This window comes from Eleginops maclovinus, chromosome 14 (genome assembly GCF_036324505.1).
Source record: "Eleginops maclovinus isolate JMC-PN-2008 ecotype Puerto Natales chromosome 14, JC_Emac_rtc_rv5, whole genome shotgun sequence".
Lineage (NCBI taxonomy): Eukaryota > Metazoa > Chordata > Actinopteri > Perciformes > Eleginopidae > Eleginops > Eleginops maclovinus.
This window is the reverse complement of record NC_086362.1, coordinates 3,067,216-3,077,206: the sequence shown is the minus strand read 5'-3', so window position 1 is coordinate 3,077,206 and position 9,991 is coordinate 3,067,216. Positions and strand designations below refer to the sequence as shown.

Genomic DNA, 9,991 nt, shown 5'->3' with positions numbered 1-9,991 from the left:
ATGTGCATACAGAGGACCAGGATCCTTGCAATGCCATCTGGGGCAATTTGGGGTTAAGTATCTTTTTATTGCATGTCATTCCGCTGCTGCTTTTATCTATTCATTATTCATAATCTACAGTACCATAGACGCGCCTACGGGACCAGTTCTCGGGTTAAGTATCTGGAGCAAGGGCACTATGTCAGTCACAGGCCTCAAAAAGACTTCCCATTGATTCACTTCGAGAAAGAGACGTCAGTCAATCAACATATATATATTTTAAGCTGAACGAACACTTGAGTAGCCATTGTTTGATGTCCTGAGAGTTGTATAAAGCACTAAAAGCTGAATCTTTTAAGGCTTTCTATATCCTAGTTGTTTTCCAGCTTAAAGGAGCCCAAGTGTGAATGCTCTTTGGGCTCAAGACCCTTAAGGATTTGGGTATTTTTGCTCTCTAGTGGCTTCTAAACAACGCCCAGTTTGCTTTATACATCCAAACTGACCCTCTTGATTGGTGGTTTCCATTTACCAAGCCTTAGCCACCCATGGAAACGTCAAAATGTTCACTTGCCAGCAAACCCTCCTGAGCTACAGCCATCCCTTAAAAGCCAAGGTGAAACACACGTGTCCCAGGTAGCAATGACATGAAAAAGATCTCAAATCCTGGTCTCGGATATTAAATCCCAAGACTTTTTTCCCCTCATATAAAAATGACTGATGTACCTACATTCTAACCCTAACCCTACGTTCGATTCCACGACCTCTACAGAGCAATTAACGTTTCGCAACACCTTAAGTCATGTACGGTTTTATGATTTCTACTGAAGAGCAAAAGGAGCATTAGCATTTGAGAAATGACTCAATCACGATGCTGCTGTTCTGAGTGAAATATGGAAATTGGAAGTGGATGTGAATCATCAGCACCGGAGGCAGCTGCTGTCTGCAGAAGGTACAGACTATTCAAGAATTTGGAAATGTTTGTGTAAGAACTTGACTCTGTGTGCGGCTGTGACGGCGGGGGCGGAGTGGACGCTTTCCAATAAAGTTTTAGAGGGAATTGTATATCTCAGTCAGGATGAAAGGGAACAATAACAACGCCTCCCTGACGTCTTTGACACGGCAAAACGATTATTCAAACTACCTTCATTTGTGCTCACTTAGTGGAGGAGAGAACATTAGCCACGTTTGATGTTAAATTATAGCTGAAGCTCTGAGGTTACAGGTGCATTTAAGACACAATGTCCTGACTCGGCCTACTAAACACTTCTCTTGAATCATGAATAAATACTTGTCATGCTCTCAAAAGAAAGTTAAGTGGTGCCTGCCCAAGAACTGATGTGGATGTAGAACATTTTAAATGTCAGCATGCTAATAATGTCCACAATAACAGCACATGTAGCATTTAGCATTTTCTGGAGGGTTGTCTTATTTGAGCATGCTAATAGTGTCTAATTGGATAGGTAATCTAAATACAATACACAATATAAAACCAGGATTAATTGAAACACCAACTAAAACCTCTCAACTCAAACGTTCCCCAGCTTTGTGACCGGTTGGCTGAGTCCCAACAGTGCCCCAATGGTTATTTTATTAAAAGGTCGACCTGATTGTGTTTGGAAGGCCACGTGACAGCTCTGTGATTATAGTTCTGCGCCATTAAGCAGGGATGACTCGTCACATTTCATTTCATTTCAAGACTAAGCTTTATTTATTTTAGATTTCAAACAAGATCATAAGAAGAACCTATTCTAAGAATGGAGGATTCAGTCCTTGAATGAGTCACACACTCCTTTATTTTGACTTCAAATCACACACTCAGAGACGAGCTGCCCCAATCACTGCAACTCAATCTCCTCTCCGTCCATCTGAGTGAGAGGGATGAGAAGGTGTCGTGTGATTGCATCAGCTAATCGATTCATTACGACCATCCAGCTGCCGCACATCGAGCAACAATCAACCTGTCATTACCGTCCCAGCCTCCACCTGTCAATCTACGCTTCCCGTCACTTTACATACCCAGACATTTTTCAGTCGGTAGTCTTGACTTAAATTGGTATGTGGTGATGCACGCATGGGTTTTATGACCCGAGTCGCTTAGTTTCGTGTTAATGTAACTGCAGGTGCATTAAATGTGGTTTCCTGGGTGCTACTTTTCAAACTACAGTGATCAATATAGGTCCGAAATCAGGTGTGCCAATAATAACGTGGGGTTATAACAGTGATAATAATATGAATTGATATATTTCTATGATTAGTTCTCTGGCACTTTGTATAGCACTCTTACCCTAAGTCTTCCTCCAACACAAGATAAACAGAGAACAAGAAATTCAAGTCAGGTCGAACTCGAGCACGTGTGCAAAGAAGGTTTCTTTGCACACGTGCAGCTCATATAAGATTTACAGGAAGACGAGGAAGTAAAATATTCACGCTATTGTTTGTAGTTTATTTTCTTTTATAAAAGATCCTACTTTTGTATTCAGTTTAGTAACGGCAGCAGTCTCTTTGACGAAGTGCCAACAGGCTGTGAGCCAATGCTGATGAGTCAACAATAGATAGTTTGATAAATGTGTTATACAACTACCCACATGTTGAGGCAGTGGCGCATACATGCTTTAAAAACAACTTAATACCTGCATGGAACTTCGTTTTTATTCTCAGAATCAAACTGGTCCTGTAGGATTCAAACTGGTCCTGTAGGCATGCCTACAGGACCAGTTTTATTCTCAGAATCCTGAGAATAAAACTGGTCCTGTAGGCATGCCTACGGTATTGAAGATAAAAGCAGCAGCTAAATGACATGTTATAAATGGATGCTTAATCCTAAATTGCTCCAGATGGCATTGCAAGGAGCCTCGGCCTCTGTAGGAACGTGTGCAGATGGGTAATGCTGACTTGTAAAAGCCCTCCAATGTGACTGGAAAAGCGTTATAATGGTATGTCCATTTACTGCTGCTCTAACATGCATGTTGGGTATTTGTTTTAAGCGAAACTATGTCACTATGGGAAAAAGCTGATCATCACCTGTAGACTTTTACCTTGGAGTTTCTCTAAATTGATTCAGTAGAAATGCCTCGTTATGTAAACACTTCTCTTAAAAAATATACACAATAAACTCCATCAGTTTTCCTTCAAAACCCCTCCTTCAAAACGTTCTCCAGGGCACAAATATGCTGCCGCTGCTTCTCCCACAGAAGATTTTATCATCTTGCGTGATTGAGTACGAGTAATTTAGAACATACTGTACATACTGTGTAGAAAAAAATGTGGGCAGGAATATTGCATGACACAATGTACCTTTGACATGCATTTAAAAAATGTAGAGTTTCCACAGGCTCATCGACATAAGCTTTCTATTGGCGTGTGTTCCAGAGTCTCGGGTGACATCTAGTTTTGAGGGGTAATTGTGATGACAATGAAGATTCCATTAGTCCCTTTGTTTTCATACCTAGTGAAGCTTGACTTTCTTTCACCACCATAAACACACCCCTCACAGGTATGTTTCATTTAGTTTTCTTGTCACTGATTCAGGGAACACGTGAGGTTGCTGTTATCTGATCATAAAAAGTGGTATCATGAAATGGCTACGTTAGCGTGGATTAGCATTGGGAGTTCTATTATGCTTCCCTTCCCTTGGAATTAATTCCCCATAAAAGACATAAAGCTCTCAAACCTAACCAGCTTGCTTAAGTTCAAGTAGAGAAGTTGTTAGCTTGGTTTGGTCGCGACCCACACAACAGGTGCACACAGTTCAAGACACATTTCTGTAGCATTGTTCTGTGTGTCAAACCTGTCTGAAATCATAGCTCCTGAGCTGAGCAGCTGTTCATATAACACAGCGAAGAAGATGCCGAAGATTCCTCTATTGGGCATATCACTACCCTTGGAAACAGTCATCAGAGATACGCTGTTGCTTCACACGCTGTTCTTCCTCGTGTATAAAATCCTGCAAATAATTATATTGTATATAAAATAAATCAAAATAAAAGGTCAACATTATCAAAACAGCTTACGATTTTACTAATGTCACATTCACACTGAATTGATTACCCCGCCCTCACAAGCGCATCAAAATAAAAACAGGGATTTGTCTCATAATCAGAGCCCTTACACACACACACACACAGTGCTGAGAAGTGCTTTCATCAGCCATTACAACAGAAGTATAGGCAGCTTTACAAACATTACGCAACACCTTTTATCTACTTAACCTGGGCTATTGAACAGTGACGCTCAATAGAGCTTGGCAAGCGTGACACAGAAGCAGAAGAAAAGAAAAAAGGCACGTTTAGAAAACGCCTGCACTTTCTCATGGAGAGAATTATTGGGGGGTTTTCATGTTATCGTCAAATAATTTTAAATATTGGCAGCAGGGATTGACTGACCAATTGTTTTTAAGTAAAGGGCATGTCAAATAAGACGTTCCATCAGTACACTCTGCTCAAAGTGTCCATGTCTTGTGAACTGTTTAGAATGAGTGGAACAAGCTTTTAAAAGAAACTTAACGTCGGCACAGTCCACGCACAGGGAGCCCTGTTACCGGGTAGAAACTATGTGGTCCCTGTATGGAAGCATGTGTAACCATCAATCATGTAGCAAGCAAGAGGTATAGAGAAGATGAGATGAGGTATCAGGGGAAAAAAACTTGGCCAGCAGAAAAAAGGAAAAGAAATTAACGAGCAAACAAAAGAAGGGAGATAAATGACAAATGAGCTGTATTTGGTTATTCTCAATGGGTGCATTTTCAGAGGATTATTGATCTGTGTTGCTAATGTGTGCAAACGTGAGAGTGATACATTTGGGCTATATACGTGATGTAATAAATACAGATACACAGAGGCGATGTAAGACAGTAAGAATAAAGTGTGAAGGCAGAGGTGGAAGAAGTGCTTCAGGATTATTTACTTAAGTAAAAGTAAAAATACCACAGTGTAGAAATACTCAGCTACAAGTAAAAGGCCTGAAAAACTGTACAAAAGCATCAACATATACTTCAAGTACTCATGTGTGAGTGAGTGAGTGAGTGAGTGAGTGAGTGAGTGAGTGAGTGAGTGAGTGAGTGAGTGAGTGAGTGAGTGAGTGAGTGAGTACTCAAGTAAAGTACAAGCACCTAAATTGTACTTGGGTAAATATACTTGGTTACTTCACACCACTGTTGAAGTATAAAAGCAGGTCTTAAGGCTTTACTGTTCAAAAGTCGTAGGGCCCGGTGGTATGGGATGTTTAAAGTAAGTCTAAAACAATAAAAGCCACGGCATCAGACCCGTTGAAAACAAAATGAATGTGAAATATTGCATTTTGAATTGGACATATGGCAACACAGGGCGACACATGCACGCTGCAGACACAAAGCATCAAGAAAAACAAGTTTGTCTTGGGGATATTTCACATGGTCCCATGCATTCTTTCTTAGCATACGTGTTGAGTTATGTAGTTGGTTGTCTTTAGGGTGAGGAACTAAAGATGGCGTCGAAAAATGTACGCTATAAGGTTTCTGGGCGGAGCTAAGTATGTGGTCTGGGGTATTAAACGGTGAGGACAGAGGGGAGAAGGCACAGTGAAAATGGCTCTCTACCAACTTCTGTGTGGTTCGGCGGTGATGATCATCCTCTTGTCTGACGGTGAGAAAGATCATCTCTTTAAAAGATTACAAAAGGATGTAAGGCTTATTTGCTTAAATTGTCAGAGTGCTTGTAATCAGTTGCTATCCTTGCTGCTTGATTTGGATATTTTCCTAGCACGTTATTGATTGGATCCAGTATTTGAGATGTCTTTATTTTAAACTATGATGAATTAACATGGAAAGCAACAGTAATATTTACTATTAGGTCATTCCTAATTGTGTTATCTGCTGGAGAAATGGTGCAGAACTGAAATATTACAAGGCGTGTTAACGCATCAATGATAATGGATCATCGGGTATCGCGATAACCACTATCATCACCGTGGTATTTTTCGTTTCCTAGGAGCACAACAGGAACTTTACAATATGGTGTCTAGAGGCCCTGAAAGCAACAATTTCTTAGCAATTTAGTGGGAAAAACTCCACAAAATAAGACTTGATCTTCATCTTTAAGCTAATTCCTTGTCAGAGTGTTTTAATGTTTTTTTCTTTGCACTGAGAGTTCTCTTGTGCTCAGACATTGGTATTTGACAGGGCGTGCTGAAATTCATCACTAATGTCTAAAGTAAAGCGTGATCAGAAGGTACATCAGGAGTTTGGGTTTGTCTCCACTTCACATTTTGTGACACGACAAGGCAGACAGCATTTGAAATAAGTGAAAATTAAGTGGGAATTTCTGCCTCCAATAAAGGAAGCCCAGAGCAGAGAAATGCACATATTTTGCAGAAGAAAGGGCATGCAGTAACACAGAATAAACTCACATATTAATATTTAGAAGAAAAGCACACAACAATTATACTAGGATAAAAAAAGGGGGGTGAAAAAAGCACAAAGTTCTTGAGTATTTATTTTTTCCATGCCCCTTTATAGTTCAATTCCACTACGAGTCGAAGAGAACTGACCGTCATGTATTGTACTTTAAATTACATGCTGAGTTACTTTACAAAATCTGATTTGTGCACAAAAAAGGCAACAGTCCATAAAATGCGATTACTCTTATTACTAGCAAACAGTTTATACGTCAAACAATACATTTTTGGGTTGATTTCTTTCATTTTAGATTGGGTTAGTTCATTTTTCTGACTATACTTACCTTACCCTAATGAAATGTTCAATCAAGAACATTGCTTGTAGTACTTTCACAGTTACTTAAATAAATGATGTTACAACACTCAATGCTCGCATCCTTTGTTTCAACCAAGACGTTTGCATAACATTTTTCTGTCTGTGTTCCCAATTTCAGGATGTCATTCAAACAAGCAGCCTGGTAAGTGTACAAGAGCAACATAATGAGTTTCCTTCAGTGAGTTATGAAAAGGACTTGTTGTACATATCCATGTGTAATCTGTTCTCTTTTCTCTGTCAGCATGTGGCCAGGCACCAAACAACGCCAAAATTGTGGGAGGTCAAAACGTGGCCCCAGGAACTTGGCCATGGGTAGCCAGTTTACAAATTGATGAAGAGCACAGTTGTGGAGGATCCCTGATTAGCGACATGTGGGTTCTGACTGCTGCTCACTGCATCCCATCGTAAGGAATCAAGTTTTCTCTTTGAAATATTACAGGAATTGTTTCTATTTTGCTTCAGTCAGATGAAATAATACCTAGCAGCTTCACATTTCCATAGGTGTTAACATCTGAAGTTCAAAAACCCCATCAAAACAATCAGTTCAATGGTTTCTAAAAGTCAAAAAATTACCTGGTTTTTTTTTCTTAAGGATATCAACCAACATGACGATTGTTCTGGGCCGCGACAGCATGACAGGTCCAAACGTGAACGAAGTATCAAGGGTAGTTGATAAGATCATATCCCATCCTGCTTACGACCCATGGAGCTATGACAACGACATGGCTCTTCTGAAGCTGTCGGCACCTGTCAAGTTTACTGACTACATACAGCCGGTGTGCTTAGCCTCTACAGACAGCACGTTCCATACCGGTATCAGCAACTGGGTCGTTGGGTTTGGTACTAACTCAAGTGGTAAGCTCACTGACTCCACACTTCATCACACAGTGATGGATGTCTGTTGTGTTTTTGAACACCAATTTCTCTCTGATTAGGTGGCCCCCAAGCTGACATCCTGCAGGAAGTGAAGGTCCCAATTGTGGGAAACAATGAGTGCAAATGTGCCTACCCATACCTCACAGACAACATGATCTGTGCTGGGTTCAGAGCTGGAGGGAAGGATTCATGTCAGGTGACCGCCAACTTTTGTCTATTATCTTAGTGACACTGCAGGGAGGTAAAAGAGAGCAGGACAATCTGCATGAAGACCCTCTGGAATATTTAATTTCAGTAGAAGGGTGGCTGATTGGAAGATTGGTTTCAAAATAACCTCAATACACATCCCTGAATCTGTAAGATTAAATAAATGAAGTCATGCACCTTTACAAGCTACTCTTTTACTTCTCAAAACAAAAATGATTATGTGTGTGTTTGTTAGTTTTTCTCAAGTTATGTTAAAATGATCTTAATGTAGTTTTCAAAGTTGGTCCGAGTTGCAAGAACAGTTTTCTAAGTGACATAACGTCAATTCAAGACTTAGTGCTAAGCTAGGCTAAACACATACATACATCTACCACACAGGCCCACAGAGATGAACCAGAAATAAGTTCTAATGACTTTCATTTAGACAGAAGGAAGTAAGCAAGCCTTTCACTGCATCGATTAGAACTATGTCCCGTCACAAACAGCATTAGGGGATTCATGTGTAGCAGGGTGGATGCTTCTATGATATAACCTAAACCATCCATTTCTTTCTACAGGGAGACTCAGGTGGACCAATAACAGCCACAACTGGGAAAGTGTGGATCCAGAGTGGCGTTGTGAGTTTTGGCCAAGGCTGCGCGGAGCCGAATTTTCCTGGAGTTTACGCTCGGGTGTCCATGTACGAAGACTGGATCAAAAATCACACTGGCTCTAGCCAACCAGGCTTTGCTGACTTCTTCTCCAAGGGATTTGACAGAGACTCAATATTTGACTGTTCATCAATTACCATACCCACCGATCCCCCCAAACCTTCTACAACCCATCACCCACATACCTCCACCCATCACCCCCATACCTCCACCCATCACCCACATACCTCCACCCATCACCCACATACCTCCACCCATCACCCACATACCTCCACCCATCACCCCCACACCACCAAGGATGACGACAGTGTGTTTGGCAGTGGTGAGAGTGTGATTCACTTCTCCTCACTCGGTCTTCTCCTTATGTCGCTCTATGTGCTGCTCGGAGTTTAGGGTTCCTGCGCCCACATGGCTCGTTCACTTGGTTTGATATGAGCCCTCATCTTTCAAAAACATGAGTCAAAATATATAACTTCAATGTTTTAATTAGCAATAACCCTTCTTGTGATTTTTCTTCCTTTAATCAAAACGGATCTTGATCCATTTCTGGTGGCAAGTCACTCATTTTTGCAGATGACTGGATTTGAGTTTGAAAAAAAGCTCAATGATTTCACATCATCTTGTAAAGATTTTCTTTCCAGGCATAACAGGATCAAACACAGAAATAAAGAATATTTCCTGCGTAAAGAAAATTATGTTTCATTTTTGAGTCAGCAGGCCTATGAAAAAAGTGACTAGTCTGAGTGGATGTGAGCCAAGAGAATGAAAGAAAGCAGTAAAGATTTGGGCTACCTAAACAGTGCGCTGAGCTCTGTCATGAGATAAGATGGACATGTATTGACCCCAGTAAGACTTTTGTACAAGAGGAACTTCCCTCATGAGTAGACTGGGTAAACCTGAAAAACTGGGAGCTGTTTTTTTCTGCTCAGTCATTCGCAGAGCTCATCAGATGGAAACACTCATGGTAGCACACACACAGTCACACACATATTTCTGTTAACCTGCAAGGAAGTGAAATGCATTTCCCCATTCCTGCAGGATCAATGGTGTGAAAAATTGCACTGATTCTAAGTGTGTGTGAGCACTCATTAGGTGTGTGTTAATGTGTGTATGTGCACATGGCCTTTGTGTATTCGTACATCACATTGCCTTTAAATGCCTTTTAAGGTTCACACACTCCGATGATGAAATGAAAAGCTAACTGGGCCAATTCTACATCATTGGTTCATTCCCCCTTTTTACTCTCTAAACGTTACATTTTCAAATATTCACGCAGGAACACGCCTCGTGTGCCCAGCAGGCCGCCGCACATCGTTTGTGAAGAACCTGCGCTGCAATATGTTCTGCGTGGCTGATCGGAAAACTAACTGGCGAGCAGCCCGGAGCAGCTGTGTCATTGTTATTCCGCGGATGGGATTATTTTAGTCTCGGTGGTGTTAATGTAAATCAAAGCTTTTCTATTGGTTTAGAATAAAATCACCAATTATGAACTTGATGCCACCACTGAATTCACACCTACACGATGAAGTCAGGA

At 40.9% G+C, this 9,991-nt stretch overlaps 1 protein-coding gene across 1 annotated transcript; it reads left to right on the top strand.

Moving 5' to 3' along the window:
• The first annotated feature begins 5,489 nt into the window (after positions 1-5,489).
• LOC134876033 (serine protease 27-like) lies at positions 5,490-9,143 on the top strand. Its single transcript, XM_063900865.1, has 6 exons — positions 5,490-5,597; positions 6,843-6,866; positions 6,966-7,128; positions 7,317-7,579; positions 7,660-7,796; positions 8,365-9,143. Exons 1-6 carry the CDS (start codon positions 5,540-5,542, stop codon positions 8,848-8,850), a joined length of 1,131 nt encoding a protein of 376 aa, XP_063756935.1. The 5' UTR covers positions 5,490-5,539; the 3' UTR covers positions 8,851-9,143.
• The last annotated feature ends 848 nt before the right edge of the window (positions 9,144-9,991 follow it).